At 37.5% G+C, this 17,458-nt stretch overlaps 1 protein-coding gene across 3 annotated transcripts in view; it reads left to right on the forward strand.

The window, feature by feature from the left end:
• Window positions 1-17,458, forward strand: part of TRIP11 (thyroid hormone receptor interactor 11) — a 66,941-nt gene that overhangs the window by 6,940 nt on the left and 42,543 nt on the right. For 2 of the 3 annotated variants that reach the window (XM_032344646.1, XM_032344645.1), the window contains exons 3-7: window positions 4,092-4,202; window positions 7,545-7,823; window positions 9,566-9,634; window positions 11,967-12,132; window positions 14,198-14,563. In XM_032344646.1, coding sequence (XP_032200537.1) covers window positions 4,092-4,202; window positions 7,545-7,823; window positions 9,566-9,634; window positions 11,967-12,132; window positions 14,198-14,563 — 991 coding nt within the window. The remainder of the gene's footprint in view (window positions 1-4,091; window positions 4,203-7,544; window positions 7,824-9,565; window positions 9,635-11,966; window positions 12,133-14,197; window positions 14,564-17,458) is intronic. The other variant, XM_032344647.1, reaches the window with a different exon arrangement.

The following is a 17,458-nucleotide window of genomic DNA, read 5'->3' on the forward strand; positions in this document are numbered from 1 at the left end:
AGTGAAGTGGGATGGTTCAGGTCCTTGTCACAAAATTTTGTGAAGTAAAATCTTTTCCTATTGAATGATAGGAAACTTGATGAGATAAGTTTCCTTATCTCAGATAGATAACTTGATGAGAACACCATATATCTTTTTTGTTCTTAGAAATATATTGGGGGCACCTGGGTGGCTCATTCTGTTAAGTGTCTGGCTTTGGCTTGGGTCATGGGACCTGGGATCAAGCCCCGAGTCAGAGTCTGGCTCTCTGCTCAGCAGGGAGTCTGCTTCTCCCTCTGTGCTCAAGCGCGGTCTTTCTCTCTCTCAAATAAATAAAAAATCTTGTAAAGAAAATTAGTAAAAAGGAATACATTGTTCACTCATCAGTTTTGAAGTTTGAGAATATTCCTCTAGGATGCTTTTATTTGAAGACTTGGCTGGGATTTTACCTCCACAGCCTGCTCACCACAGCCATCAGACTCTAGAATGTTGTTTTCTGTCTCTTCATATTTGTCTTCTGGGTTGTGTTAATAACTGAAGTGTTTTCCTCTGTCCGTTTTCTTTTCTTTGTGGAAACAAAAGTTCTGAATTTTCAGATGTGTTCAGTAAAAGTGAAAGACAACAAAACCAAAAAGACACTACAAAGTGGGTGTCTCTAGCTTTTTCCTTTCTGAAAGGTGTTACAGTACTTTGGGTACTGCAGTCTGAAAACTGGTTATTTCAGTCTTGCATCATTCTTCTGGGTGAGTCTGTCAGTCTTCTGTTTTCTTATTATATAAAACTTTTTTTTTTTTAAGATTTTATTTTTTTATTTGACAGAGATCACAAGTAGGCAGAGAGGCAGGCAGAGAGAGAGGAAGGGAAGCAGGCTCCCTGCTGAGCAGAGAGCCTCATGCGGGGCTGGATCCCAGGACCCTGAGATTGCGACCTGAGCCGAAGGCAGAGGCTTTAACCCACTGAGCCACCCAGGCGCCCCATATAAGACTTTTTTTTAGCCTACTTGAGAATAATTGGTGAATAATGATAAAATATATACTTTTTAGAATGACAAAATAGCAAAATGTTTCAAAGACAGAAGAACAAGGTCATTATAATCTCGTGAAAATTCTTAGATTTTTAAAGGGTTCAACGTCCCTTTATGGTAATTGCAGGATGGAATGAGTTACATATATACTTTTAAGTAGTATACATATTACTTAAATTACTTAAAATTACTTAAAAATAAAATAACGATTTTATTTTTAAATAATCTACTCCCAATGTGGGGCTTAAACTCACAACCTTGAGATCAAGAACTGCATGCTCCACCAACTGGGCCAGCCAGACGCTCTGATTTTTATTTTTATTTTAAAAAATAAGTACTTTTACAGAGTGCCTGGGTGGCTCAGTGGGTTAACTGTCTACCTTTGACTCAGGTCACCATCCCAAGGTTCTGGGATTGAGCCCCATGTCAGGCTCCCTGCTCACCAGAGAGTTTGCTTCTCCCTCTCCCGTTCTCCCTGCTTGTGCTCTCTCACCCACTCTCCCTGTCAAATAAATAAATTCTTTAAAAAAATTTTATTTTTCTCCATTAGAGGACATCTAAGAAAGAATAAATAAAAGTCTTAAATATCTGTCCTTACAGATAGGACTGCTCAAAAAGAAACTCAGAAAGTAATGGTGGTTCTAGTAGACCATGATGGTATAACAGTGTTGAGCAGGATGGAATAATTTTTTTTTTAAAGACTTTATTTATTTGGGGTGCCTGGGTGGCTCAGTGGATTAAAGCCTCTACCTTCGGCTCAGGTCACAATCCCAGCGTCCTGGGATAGAGCCCTCATCAGGCTCTCTGCTCAGCGGGGAGCCTGCTTCCTCTTCTCTCTGCCCGCCTCTCTGCCTACTTGTGATCTCTGTCAAATAAATAAATGAAATCTTTAAAAAAAAAGATTTCATTTATTTATTTGACAGAGGCAGCAAGAGAGGGAACACAAGCAGAGGGAGCAGGAGAGGGAGAAGTAGGCTTCCTGCTTAGTGGGGAGCCTGATGCGGGGCTCCCAGGACCCTGGGATCATGACCTGAGCCAAAGGCAAATGCTTAACGGTTGAGCCACCCAGGTGCCCCCCAGGATGTAATAATTTAAGGATATGAGAATCTCATGGATTTCAAGGGCAGAAATCGTAACCAGATTTTAGAAAGGGAATGTAAGCAGAACTTGAGACCACCAGGGATTTGTCTCTCTCATTTTTACCCCTCTCTGTTCTTGTGTGTCTATTCGTTTTCCTTTTACCTCCTGGTTCGATATTGCATGTAATAAGAAATCTGGCCACTGACAAGTAATGTTATAGATCAGCCACATTGTCAACCTTTGTGACTCACATGGCTAGGGACATGAGGGCAGACAAGCAATTAGATATTGGCCAAATAGGAAGCTTACAAGTTCTAGTTATTAACCAGAGTTCAACAAATAGCCTTAGTTCGTTTTATCTGAAAAAGTCTAGAGTGGACTTTTCTGACTGGGTTTTGACTTCACTACTTCATGTTGCTTCAGTTGTGTTGGTGCTTTTCATGTTGAAAGTTCACAGAAAGTCACACAAAAGCCACCAGTAGAATAGAAGGTAATTAGTTGTGTGGGCCTCTTGTTTCTATTTCTTCAAGATAACCAGAGTCTGCATTAGATTTCTGGAGACAGACCTCCAGACTAGGGTTTATGTTTGTTCCTTTGATTTTTCTCTGTATATTTATGTAATCTCCCTGGATCATGCTTTCACATCTGTTGTTATAAGAAATTCCTAGACTCTAAGAAAGTGAAAAAGTCTTCATCTTCTAGCAGGAACTTTTCCCCTCACCACAGCTGTCACCTTTCTCTCAGTTTTCATTGTTAAACTATGTTTGTAGATATATTAGTAGAATTCTTAGTAAGTTATCTGTGACAATTTGTAAATTCTTTTGCAAAAAGCTTTAGTGCCCATTTATCTTGCTCCATGTCCTTATTCATTAAGGTAATTTAATATTTGAGTACATAAAATTTAAGTAAATTTTTAAAAGATTTATTTATTTGAGAGAGAGAGTGCATGTGCATACTAGCATGGGAGGGATGCAGAGGGAGAGAATCTTTCATTCATACTCCCCACTGAGCACGAACCTCAACACAGAGCTCCATCCCATGACCCATGAGATCATGACTTGAGTTAAAACCAAGTCAATTAGGGGTGCCTGGGTGGTTCAGTGGGTTAAAGCCTCTGCCTTCGGCTCGGGTCGTGATCTCAGGGTCCTGGGATTGAGCCCCACATCGGGCTCTCTGCTCAGCGGGGAGCCTGCTTCCCCCCCACCCCTCTCTGCCTGCCTCTCTGCCTACTTGTGATCTCTGTCAAATAAACAAATAAAAAAAAAAATCTTAAAAAAAAAAAAAAAAGCAAAAAACCCAAGTCAGATAATTAGCTGACTGAGCCAGCCACTCAGGTGCCCGAAAATTTAAGTAATTTTTTAAACATATTTTCAAAAATCTTAGAACAAAAGACTATGATATCTTGATTCATTGAGTTAGAATATTTTGTGTACTTCTGACTAGTTTTTGAACTGAGCTCTAGTATGGTTTTCAAATTGGAATTTTCAGAGCCACCTCAGAAGCCTGGCAGGTAGGTAGTATGAAGGTATGATAGGTAATATGCAGCTTTGAAGGTACGATAGGTAATATGAAGCTTTGGCCTCCTACTTATACTTCCATCAAGAAGTCTTTTTTAAAAAGATTTCTTTTAAAAAGTTATGTTTGGGAAGAAAACAAAAGTTGAAATGTGTAATCTAGTTTATTCATTAACCAGACATGGATTGCCTGTTATACGCTAGACCCTGGACACACAGTGATGGGGGAAACATAGATCATTGGACAAGATTTACTGTTTTTTTTTTTTTTTTTTAAACTCTGGTTCAGAATTTTGCATAATCTCTATAAACATGCTTATTACACTTGTAGCTTTAATTAAAACTATTTCAAAGATCAGATTCTGAGAACTTCTATATTTTATACCTTTTTCTGTATAAAGTGGTATGTTTTTCATGATGCCATGCACATAACTGTTACTGACATGTTTTACTTTTAGTCTTCTTGTTGAAAATACTTTTTTCTTTGTTTCTAGAATGAGAGACTCAAAAAACTTTGTACTGATTTAGAAGAGAAGCATGAAGCATCAGAGCTTCAAATAAAGCAGCAATCTACAAGTTACCGAAATCAACTACAACAGAAGGAGGTAAAAGTTCTTAAAGTTACTTCATAATTATTTCCTTGTAATGTTTTTAGGAGGGTTTTTAAGAGTTATAAATCAGGCTATCTACAGATCCATAAAAATATTGAAAGGGGGATGAAGCTAGTAATTCCCAACTCAGTTTGATACCATTATTTTAAGAATTTTAAGCTTTTCTGTTAAATTTGTATTTTATAAGCTAACCTTTACTTCCTACTTTCCAAAAGAGGAAAACCCTTTCAGTAAAGTATCTTCAGGTATCTGTTGCTTGTAATTTCTGATTTAATGAAACCTAATTTTTCCTCTGTTCACTTAAAATTGTGAATCAGTGTGATAATTGTTAATGGCATTTCGTTTTTAAAAATGATTTTGACTACCAGTGTTCATATATATTGAGTTGGCATTTATTTGACTTTCCATGAAAAAAGAATATTAAGTATATTAAGTTGAATTACATCGTTCTATAAATATTTTTTCCCTTTAGTTTATTAGAAATGTTTATTTTTGAATTGGCTTATCTTTTGTTTGCCATGCTGATAATAGATATTATATAATTTAAACAGCATTATAGTGAATTCTTAAAATACAGACGATGTCTTCATGTTTCATTTTGTTGTTGAAATATCTTCAGTGTTTAGTACATAAATGGAATTTAGTTCTTCTATTGAATTGAGCTATTTCTTGTTTTATTAATCATTGGGGTTTTCTTTAGTTTGTTGATTAAATATTCGTTTCTATCATAAATTCATATATGAGGTTTTTTAAAAAGGTTTATTTATTTTTATCACTTTTTGGCCTTTTGTCTAAGATCGAGTGTAAGATTTACTTATTTTAGAGAGAGAGAGAGCGTGTGTGAGGGGGGAGGGGCAGATGGAGAGGAAGAGACAGAATCTCAAGCAGACTCTACACTGAGCATGGAGCCTGACACCATTCTCAGGCTCATGACACTGAAATCATGACCTGAACCGAAACCAGGAGTCAGATGCTCAATCAGCTGAGCCACTCAGGCATCCCCATATTTGAGGTTTTAAAATTTAGATGCATTGAGTTTTAGTTCTTTCAGTAACATACTGAGATGAAAAGTAAAAGCAAGCCGCATTACAGGTAAACATTTAAAGAAGAGCTTAACTTTCCAATCTGTTGGGAATTGATTTCATAAAATATTATAAAAATAAATTACTACAAAAATAAAATGAGTATAAAAAAGGAAAATTACAAGTTCTAGCTAAAGCTAAAAGCCCACTTTTAAGAAAGATTTAACAGATTATAAAATTGCTCTGTCAAATTGTTTTAAAAGACTTTAAGCCTTATTTTTTAAACTTACGTACATATCACAGATTGGTAGTAAACATTCATGCCTTTAGTCCACAGACCACACTTTGATCAGCACTGACTTACAAAAATTACAGTAGTGTAGTAGTTCTCACCCAGGGGTTTATAGCTGAATCATCCATGATACTTTAAATCATGCCCTCCAGGACATTACGATTTTGGTTTACTGTGAAGGGGCCCTGGTATTGGTATTTTTCAGAAACTCCATAGGTGATTCTGATGCTTACATTCTAATTGGAAACACTACTGTGGAAAATCTGTGGTTTTATTTTCTACTTAACTATCGATATTAGAGGGCAAATAAAGCATTTTAGTTTAGAAATGCTTCTTTGTTACTAATTTGCATTTTTTAACTCAATAACTTGATATTAATATCAGTTTTAAAATGAGAACTTTCTTTATATTGAAATTACTCTTGGGGGCACCTGGGTGGCTCAGTTGGTTAAGTGACTGGGTTCAGCTCAGGTCATGATCCTAAAGTACCAGGATTGAGTCCACATCAGGCTCCCTGCCCAGCCGGGAGTCTACTTCTCCCTCTGACCCTCCCCCCTCTCCTGCTCTGTCTTTCTCTCTCTCAAATGAATAAATACAATCTTTAAAAGAAAAAAAGTTACCCTTGAAAATAATTTTGTTTTTCAGAATTTCAGTATTTTTTACTAGAATAAAAGATAATATATGAATATACTTAAGGTCTACAGTTTTCTGCCGTCGTTATGATGATCATATTCCAGAGATGCAGTTTACGTCATGTCATTTATGGGCAAATGAATGAAATGTGTATGTTACCCATACATTTTAGAGAAGGGGTTCTGGTACAAGAAACCTGTTATGACACTTGATGTAATTGTATTTGGTTTTTATTTGTCTAATTGCTTGGTTGTACATGTGTAGAAATATTGTTACTGGTCAGCTAACTCCCAGTATCCTATTCCCCTTTGTGGCAGGGTGCCTGCTGAGGTAGGTATTTTACAGAAAGCTTATCTCAATTCTCCCTAGCTTACTCACTTTTATATTTTGAATAATCTCTCACTGAGTAATGATATGGTATTGTGGTAAATCCATATATTTGTAATTTCTTTTGGACAATGAGTTGGTATTGCCAGTCCTTAGTTAAAACTCCACTAAAGGTTTCAGAATTTTTATATTATTCTTTCCCTGAGTAAGTCAAATTTTCACTGGCTCCTTTTTGCCAAGGCTAAAGCCAAGGCCTTTTTCATTGTGTGATTTCTTTCTAAGACTCAAAGGCTAATAATAACTGTTATCTAAGAATGGATTACTAAAGCATTCTTCCAGCTGTTGAACAGACCAGTACAAAGCTATTCCTGATTCATGGTGCATTTTAAGCCTAAATTCCACCATAATTGGTAACATCAGACTACTCCAACAGATGCTCCAAAGAAACTTGCTAATTAATACACAGACTGCTGCAGCTTTCACTTTCCCATCACTTATGGTTTAATAATACAGATAGAACCCATGAGAATTGTCCGTACCACCTGATACACAGAAGATAATAAACCCATGTTCAACTGAGAATTTCGTTGCTCCAGTTAACACACAAGTGAGATATTCTGATCTTTGTACCGTTTGAAACATTATCCATATTTTTTTTTTTTAAGATTTTATTTATTTATTTGACAGAGAGAAATCACAAGTAGGCAGAGAGGCAGGCAGAGAGAGAGAGAGAGAGGAGGAGGCAGGCTCCCTGCCGAGCAGAGAGCCTGATGTGGGACTCGATCCCAGGACCCCGAGATCATGACCTGAGCCAAAGGCAGCGGCTTAACCCACTGAGCCACCCAGGCGCCCCATTATCCCTATTTTAACTGGTAAATCATGTTTGGTTTTTAAATAAAGGTTTTCTGGTCAGGGTGTTATGGAAGACTTGGATGCAGCTGAAGGAGTTACCATCATTGGATAATCTTAAATTATTACAACTTTTAACATTATGGGTCTATAAAGATGTCAGTATGATTATTTTAAAGTACCTTCTCTAAAATACAGATTATAAATGTGTAGGTAGAAATCAGCCATCTTAAAGCAAGACAGATTGCGCTGCAGGATCAGCTGCTGAAGCTGCAGTCTGCTGCTCAGTCCACACAGTCAGGAGCTGGTGGAGGACCGGCAGCCCCTGCGTCCTCTCCATTCGGCTACCGTGTCAGCCAGCATGCTTCGGGTTTCCACGATGACGACATGGACTTTGGTGACATAATTTCATCACAACAAGAAATAAATAGATTGTCAAACCAAGTGTCAAGACTTGAGTCTGAAGTTGGTCATTGGAGGCATATTGCTCAGGTAGGTAAAGTTATCATGGGTCTCTGAAAACTGTTACTGAGGAAAAATAGTGGTTTTATATGTAGAGCTTTTAGTATCAGAAAGAAACCTGGACTTAAAGGAGAAATCATACCAATTAAAATTACCTTTTTGCTTCCCAAGTTGCTAGACATTCCCAATATCCAAAATAAATCTTAGAATGATCAGTTTGTCCATCTTATCTCTAAAAATGTAGTAGTTTTTAAAGTACCGTAGAATTGTAGATTCTCTGTCCAGCCTTTAGAGATGAGGATTTCACAGCCTATTTTAGAGCCTTGAAAATTGCATTCAAACAAGTAAATTCCTCAGGTGATTCTGATACACATTTTAGGAAACATTGCCTAGGATAAGATTTCATAGGGAAGAGGTGCATTTTTGGTATGTATATTTAAACATATTTTGAATATTTTCTGTATTATAGACCTGTAGTAGGATATAAAGGTGGAAAAGGCATAATTGGGGTCCTTCAGGGGACTCAAGTCTTTAGCAAGCCATACTAAAACTTATTTGTATTATATTTTACAAATGTTTCAATAGGTGCTATCCTATATATTAATCTTCATAACCATGTGAAGTATTTATTATCTCTGTTTTACAGATAAGCAAAGTAAAAGTTTAATATACTTACTGTTGCCCTAATTAAGTTGTAATTTAAACAGGCATCTTTTGACTTCAAATCCCGTTTTTCTGGTGGACTATGTTCCTTTTTTATCCAGACAGTAGCTTTTGGTTCCTTAACACACTATATATATATAGTAAATAAGTTAATAATGATAAATCGACAAAAAAATAAATGGAGAACATTTGGCTTTGAATGTGAAGAGAAGAATCCAAAAGTTCTTTTAATTGTCAGACCAAAGGGTGTTTTGAATTGAGATAGGGATCCTCTGGATAAAATCATTTAAAAAAGATGTTAACTGGGTTTTTACAAGAATTAATGTGGTTGGGTAATTTTTTGGAGGTTTAGAAATTTTAAATTTAGAATTTTAGAAATTTTGATTTAGGAAGCTGCTTGTTTATCATCAAATTTACATTTTGTTAAGCTAAGTAAAGTATTCTCTGGTGTTTTTCTTAACATTGGTTATTTTGTGAAGGTGTCTCCCTACTTAGATAACAAACTCTTAAAAATTATGTTTTGTTTTATTTTTTTAGGAGGAGAGCATTGGGGGAGGGGCAGGGGAGAGTGAGAATCTCAAGCAGGCTTCATGTTCAAAGGGGAGCCTGATTTGGGGCTCAGTCTCACAATCCTGAGATCTTGTGTGACTTGAGATGAAATCAAGAGTCGGATGCTTAATTGACTGAGCCTGGACGCCCTTTGACAATTATCTTTTATTTGTTATGTATTACTCACAATTGGACTGGGTTCTTTAAAAGGTGCTTGGTATTCTTAATCAGGATTTGCCTGGGAAATGCTCCTTTAAAAAAATTATATATATATATGTATATATACGTGTGTATATACATATATATATATGTGATTTTACTTATTTATTCGAGAGAGAGAGAATAAACAGGGAGAGGGAAAAGTGGACTCCCAGCTGAGCAGGAAGCCGGACACAGAGCTCCATCCCAGGACCCTGGGATCATGACCTGACCTGAAGGCAGGTGCTTAACTGACTGAGCCACCTAGGCACTCCTGAAAAATATTTTTTAGCAGAATTATTTTGTAATTTTCTCTTTTATAAGAATGCCAGTACAATTTTCTATTTGTTTTTCTGATCTAGACTTCTAAAGCACAAGGATCAAACAACTCTAATCAAAATGAAATCTGCAAATTGCAAAATATCATTAAGGTAAGGAGGTTGTTGGAACAATGCCTTTTTTTTTTTAAAGGTTTAATTAATTTATTTATTTGAGGGAGAACAGGAGAGAGAGAGAAGGAGCGGGGTGGGGGGAAAGGGAGAGGGAGAAGCAGATGCCCTGCTGAGCAGGGAGCCCAAATTTGGGGCTTGATTCAGGACCCTGGGATCACGACCTGCGCCGAAGCCACCCAGGTGCCCTGCAACAATGGCTATTATACATCTAAAATTTGTTTATTAAAAGTAAAAGTAAAATTTGCTTATTAAAAGTCTGGGATGCCTGGATGGCTTATTCAGTTAAGCGTCTGCCTTCTGCTTGTGTCATGATCTTGGGGTCCTTGGATCTAGCCCTGCGTGGTGCTCCCTGCTTAGCAGGGAGTCTGCTTCTCCCTCTTCCTCTGCCTACTACCCCTTCTGCTTGTGCTCACTCTAATAAATGAATAAAAATCTCTAAAAAAAAGTATAAGTCTAAAGAAGGTTCAGTTATAAAGCTAATTATGTAGTTTATGATCGTTTGTTTTTACCATTTTGTGTTTTCATCCTTTACGACTGCAAGGTATATAAAACTGTCTCTTCCAAAATCATTTGGTTTTGAACACTTGTTTTTTTTAAGTAGTTTATATTTCATTAGTGTCTACTTGTTATTGCATCTGGTAAAATTGTCTTTTTTTTTTTTTTTTTAAGATTTTGTTCATCAGAGAGTCAGTGGGAGGGAGAGAGAGATAATCTGAAGCAGACACTGCGCTGAGCACAGAGCCTGTTGCAGTGTTTGATCCCATGACCCTAAGATCATGACCTGAGCTGAAATCAAGAGTCATATGATTAACCAAATGAGCCACCGAGGCTCCCCAAAATGATCTTTATTAAATATTTCCGAGGTTGCTTAAGTTTCAGGGTTTAGGGTTAAAGGATATTGACAAAATGTTAATACTGTTCATTGTAAATAATTTTCCCATAATGGTGGAATTTTGCTACTTTGTCTCAGTTATTATTTCTTTCAAGAAAAGTGTTAGTTACATACTTTTATCATATGGCAGTGAATTGTTTTTAGTGTATAAATTATTGGTATCTGGATGGCTCAGTCTAAGTGTCTTCCTTCAGCTCAGGTCATGATCCCAGGGTCCCGGATTGAGCCCCATGTTGGGATTCCTATTCAGTGGAGAATCTGCTTCTCCTGCTCTCTTTGCTTCTCCCCCCACACACCCGGCTTGTACTCTCTTGCATGCATGTTCTCTCACTCTTTTAAATAAAATCTTTAAAATTAAAAAAAAAATTATTGCCAGGTATAGAAATTTTTGGGTTTGGTTTTACTATTATAATAATACTAATATGGGTATGCTCCCAAACTGTAAAGATTTGTGTTTGAATCCTAACTCTCCTGTTTACCATCTGTTATACTTTGAGCAAGTTACTTAATCTTTCCAGGCTTCCATTTTACCATCAGTATAGTAGATTTCATAATACCTTCCTTGTAGGATCATTTTAAGGTTTAAATATGAAGCTGCTTGCCAAGTGCTGGCCCATAAATAAGTGCACAGGATTAAAGAGTAATTTTACTGGTCTTCTCAGGAAATAGAAGCTAATTTATTGATTAGGATTCTTGGTTACAAGCAACAAAACCCGTCTCTGGCAAAGGAAAGCCAAAGAGGTTTTACTGGAAGGACCCAGGGTAGTCTGTTCCCAGGATTAAAAGACAAATTGAGCATTCTGGTCTTGGGCAGGACAGGAATGGGAATAGCATCAGGATCTAGATAGTGGGACACAGTAGACAGACTTTTCTGGGTGCAGCTATCATAATGCTTGTGGTCCTTTCCCCTTTTGAAAGACTAAGCTCAAGATCCAGATTCTTAGGAGAGAGATTGGTGGTCTCAACTTGGGTAGCAAGATATTTTTACTCATCTTCTGTTTCATTTTTTTTTCTTGCTGGCATTCTGTCATTAAATAGAAAAACTGTTCTTAAGGCCCAAGAAAGAAGGGGGACCTGGGTGGCTCAGTTGGTTAGTGTCTGCCTTCGGCTCAGGTCATGATCTCAGGGTCCTTGGATTGAGCCACATGTCTGGCTCCCTGCTGGGGAGTCAGCTTCTCCCTTTCTGCTCATGCTCACTCTCTCAAATAAATAAAATCTTAAAAAAAAAAAAAAAAGACTCAAGAAAGGAAAGGGTAGAATTTTTCGGGAATTGTCCAGATTTGGGGTCTTTATTTAAAGTCTTTATAATCTTAGCATGTTCAGAGAATTACTTTTAATATAGGCTTTTGCACAACAGTGAAATGGTTTAGGTATATTGTTGACTATAAATGTAGTTTAATTTGCTTTTATTTTTTTAAGGAACTCAAACAGACTCGAAATCAGGAAATTGATGACCATCAACATGAAATGTCAGTTTTGCAGAACGCACATCAGCAGAAATTGACAGAAATAAGTCGTCGTCATCGAGAAGAATTAAGTGACTATGAAGAACGAATTGAAGAACTGGAAAACCTGTTACAACAAGGTTGTTCATTGTTTTTGTATTTTTAAGATTTTATTTATTTATTTGAGAGATCAAGGGAACACGAACAGGGGGAAGGGCAGAAGGAGAAGCTGGCTCCACACTGAGCAGAAAGCCCAACTCGGTGCTGGATCCCAGGAACCTAAGATCATGACCCAAGCCAAAGGCAGCTGCTTGATCAGTTGAGCCACCCAGGCACCCCAAGGTTGTTAGTTTTATTAACTTAATGGATTAGGTAACATAATTAGATGACAAACGTAGTACTGTAAAACCAACACACTGGTGTGAACTTGGACTACGTTATAAAGAATGAATGAATGACTAGTTCTGTTCATCTGCCTGAAATTTGCAGTGGCATCACTGTTGCAAGATTATGCAGAAATGGAAAGGTCCTTTTGCTTTTTTGGCGAATAGTTACATGGATTTTTTTGCATTGTTTGGTGGTGATAGTTTGGTAATAAGTGATCAGAAATATTTTTCCTTTCTTTAAAACTCCTATAAATAGGTGTTTTAGTGGTTGATTCAAATAGTTTTCTTCAACTATTTATTTAAAAATGCTTTATTATGGGGGTGCCTGGCTGGCTCAGGAAGTGGAATGTATAGCTCCTGATCTTGGGGTCATGAGTTTGAGCCCCACATTGAGGGTAGAGATTACCTAAAACATTTTTATTCAAATTTTTATTTTGGTAATTTAACTTTTTGTGTATTTATTTTTACTTTTTATTTTATTTTATTTTTTAAAAAGATTTTATTTGACACAGAGAGAGATCAATAAGTAGGCAGAGAACCAGGCAGAGAGAGAGGGGGAAGCAGGCTCCCCACTGAGCAGAGAGCTCCATTCAGGGTTCGATCCCAGGACTCTGAGACCATGACCTGAATTGAAGGCAGAGGCTTAACCACTGAGCCACCCATAATTTAACTTCTTAAAAGACTTTCTTTTCATAACAAAATTGAGAAGGAAGTACAGAGATTTCCCATATACCCATGCCCTGGTATGGGTACATCATCAGAATGCTACATTTTTTATCAAGATGAATCTGCATTGACAGATCATGATCCCTCAGCATGTGTGTTTTACCTTAGGGTTCACTCTTGGTGTGTACATTCTCTGGGTTGGACAGATATATGACACATTTTCATCATTATAATATACAGAGTTGTTTCAGTGCTCTTAAAATCCTCTGTGCTCTGCCTACTCACTTTCCACCCACCCTCCCCCACAGTCTTTGTATTGTGTCTCTTGTTTTGCCTTTTCCAGAATGTCACATAGTTGGAATCACACAGTATGTAGCCTTTTCAGATTGATTTCTTTCACTTAGTAATTTGCATTTGAGTTTTCTCCATGTTTTTTTCATTGCTTGAAACCTCAATTCTTTTTTTTAAGTTTTTTTTTTTTTTAAGATTTTATGTATTTATTTGACAGACAGAGATCACAAGCAGACAGAGAGGCAGGCAGAGAGAGAGAGAGGAGGAACCAGGCTCCCTGCTGAGCAGAGAGCCTGATGCAGGGCTGGATCCCAGAACCCTGGGATCATGACCTGAGCCGAAGGCAGAGCCACCCAGCCTCCCCTACACCTCAATTCTTTTTAATGCTGAATAGTATTCCATTGCCTGGATGTACCGGAGTTTATCCATTCACCCATTGAAGGACATCTCTTCCAAGTCTCGGCAGTTATGAATAAAGCTGCTATAAATATCATTGTTTAGGTTTTTATGTGGATTAGGTTTTTATGTGGATTAGAGTTCTTAGTTCTTTTGAATAAATACCAGCGAATGCAATTGCTGATCATATATAACGGTGTGTTTTGTTAGAGACTGCTGAACTGTCTTCCAAAAGTTTTGCATTTTGCCAGGAATGAATGAGAATTTGTACTGCTTCACATGCTCACCAGCATTTGGTGTTGTGAGTGTTCTGAATCTTGGCCCTTTTAATAGTAGTGTAATGATAACTCATTGTTGTCTTAACTTTTTAAGTTTTTTCAAGTTAAATCTCCCAGTTGTATATAGAAAGCTACTTATCTCTCAGTAATTGACACTGGCTGTGCTTGATTTTCTGTTTATGTTCTAGGTGGCTCAGGAATTGTAACATCTGATCACTCAAAAATCCATGAAATGCAAAAAACTATACAGGATCTACAAAATGAAAAAGTAGCATCTATTAAAAAAATTGAAGAGCTTGAGGATAAAATTAAAGACATAAATGAAAAATTATCTTCTGCAGAAAATGACAGAGATATTTTGAGGAAGGAACAAGAACGCCTAAATGTTGAAAACAGACAAATAACAGAAGAATGTGAAAGCTTAAAACTGAAATGTAGTAAATTGCAGCCTGATGCTGTGAAGCAAAGTGATACTGTGACAGAAAAAGAAAAAATCCTTCCACAGAGTCCATCAGTGGAAGAGGAAGTGCTCAAACTACAGCAAGCACTGTCTGGTATAAAACATTTGGAAATTATCTATGATTGGTGTTTATTGCATACTAGTTTTATGTTTTTAAGATTTTTTTTTGTTTGACAGAGAAATTAAAAGTAAGCAGAGAGGCAGGCAGAGAGAGATGGGGGAAGCAGGCTCCTTTCTGAGCAGAGAGTCCGATGCAGGGCTCGATCCCAGGACCCTGAGACCATGAGCCAAAGGCAGAGACTCAACACACTGAGCCACCCAGGTGCCCCTGCATCCTAGTTTTTAAAGACAGACTGAGTACTTTATGGAAGTGGAGTATTCAGGCAGATTGGCTCTAGAAGTTGAGTAGAATTGTTTGGTTTTGGATTCAGTGCCATAATTAATGGATCACAAATAGGAATTTTCTACTAAAAAGGCTTTGTTGTTGGCTGGATGTCTCTCAACCTCCCTTTCTCATCCTTTAGTAGTTACAGGGAACTCATTCATGTCGGAAGCCATGTAGATTTCTGAGAAATATATATGTAGCTATTTACTGGAAGGAGGTATGGGCCTATTTCTGTTAGTCTGCATAGAACCAGATACTTTGTGGAACTCTAAAATTCCAGGCCCTCCAATTAGGGAATGCAATCTTCCTTGTTCAGAATTCTTTATTATTTTTGAAATGATGTCCTCTATCTAAGCAGACATGAGAATGATAAGAGCCATCAGTCCTTCACCGTTTTATTTAGTTACCTGTGTTATGTGTAAGAAAAAGTAAGTTAGTAAGTGAAATATGCCAAATACTGGTGTTCATTCATGCCAGGAAAACATAATGGGAGCTCTTTACTGTGAAGATATATTTTATTTTGCACTTTTGTCTTCTCACAATACAAACTCTCACTTTATGAACTGGTTCATTGCTCCGCTGGAGGTTTCTAGCCCTTGTGTGCTGTTCTCCACCCCCTCCCCCAATCCCCTTGGCGAGGTCTTTATCGTGAGCTCCTGACCCAGATGGCCAACTCTATAAACTCCAATTAGAGTTAGGTTCGATGTCGCCATGTCCTCCTCCTCCTCTTCCTCTCCCTACCTTGGTGATTTACCAGTCTGCCAAAACAGAAAATTTGAAGTCACCACCTAGTGTGTCCTGTACGTTCTGTTTCCTTAGCTTCTCTGATTCAGTGATATTTCAGGATTGTACCCTGGAGGAGCTCTAGAGTTTCTTAGAAGGGCCTCAGTCTTGGGAGCTGCCATGATGGCAAAGAAAAGGTTATTCATTAGGGTTCTAGACTTCTCTCTCATTTGACTTACGAGTAGCTCTGCTTCTTTCAAAATACATATTGGATGACTCATGGGTTTATTTGCTTTAAAAACATTTGTTGTCCTAGTCTTTCCTCTTTTTCTCATTTCCATTGCCGCCGAGTAACTTCAGCCAGTCATAATTTCTTTTGCCTGGTTATCTATAGATGTTACATTTTGTTTCTTTTCTTTCCTTCTTCTTCTTCTTTTTTTTTTTTTTTTAAAGATTTTATTTATTTATTTGTTAGAGAACATAAGCCGGGGGAGCAGCAGACAGGAGAAGTAGACTCCCTGCTGAGCAAGGAGCCCTGTGCCGGACTCATCTCAGAACCCTGGGATCATGACTTAAGCCAGGGGCAGACCCTTAACCCACTGAGCCTCCCAGGCGTCCTGTCTATAGCCATTTTTTAATGTAGGGAAATAGCTGAGTGGTTAAGAATATGACTGAATTGGAATCCAGCTCATCACTAATTAGCTGATCTTGGGCAAGTTAATTAACATCTCTGTGCTTTGGTTTTTCCATCCCTGTGGTTAGGATAACACTCCCATCTTCTTCATAGTTGCAGTAGTAGTAATGGGGAGTCTATGAGTTACTAGATGCAGAGTTCTCTTTAGAGCAGGGGCTATCCCATTTTAAGTATTATAAAAGTATTAGCTGCTGTTATTCTCTGGTTTCCATGATTCCTTTAATTTTTTTTTTCTGTCTGTATCCAGAAAGGTTTTTCAGAAACATGCAACAGGTTTAACTCCCCTGATCGTAGTACTTTATGGCTCCCTGTGAACGTCAGGATAGTCTTTCACGATCCGGTCCATTTCCCTCTTTAGTTTCACCTCTTCCCATTCATCTAACTTGCTAAGCATTAGCCATACTGAACTTTGTACATAGCTCCTAGAGTCAATGACTTTGTCTATTAGCTCTGTTGTTTTTGCACTTGCTGCTCTGTTTGTGTGGAGGGTGTCTGTTTCTCTCTGCTGAGTCTTAAGTATATTATGATTCATTGCGGATATTGTGTCTGCAGGGAGGTACCTGTGCTACTGCTTTCCTGGCCTGCCTTAGCCCCCATCCCCCAGTCTGGAGTAGGTGTTGGCCCTTTCTGCTCTAGTTGCACCTTGTGCTCCCTGTATCATACTGTGCAGGAGTCATGTGTTTCCTTTCTCTCTGAATTGAAAGCTGCTTGAGAGCAAGCAGGGACTAAATGTTTTCATCTTGTTCTCTAGCAACTAACTGATTTCATAGAAGATGCTTAGTGTTATCTGAATGAAAGTTGAATGAATTACTTCAGCTGAACTAATGGTATTCTGTCTTTGTGTTCTTCTAGAACCACTTCTATATATGGATCCATCTGTAATACCAGCTTGAATGGTTATTTTTCTCTTGTTATATCTAAGTCAGTTTAGAGAATTGAGAGGTTATTATATCATTACAAGAATAAAAAATACACATTTTTGTTCCATTTCCCCCCACTCTCAGTCCTTTTACTATTTCCTGCTATGCAAACTAACAGCTCATTTTGAAACATTGTTATTAATGTTTTTATCAAAGCAATAACTTCTGATTCATCCAGAATAGATTATAATTTTTTCTTCTGTTCCATAGGACTGCATTTTAATGGAGCATCTAACTGGCATTTATGTTATGATTTCTTTGATATGT

Source organism: Mustela erminea, chromosome 5 (genome assembly GCF_009829155.1).
Source record: "Mustela erminea isolate mMusErm1 chromosome 5, mMusErm1.Pri, whole genome shotgun sequence".
Classification (NCBI taxonomy): domain Eukaryota; kingdom Metazoa; phylum Chordata; class Mammalia; order Carnivora; family Mustelidae; genus Mustela; species Mustela erminea.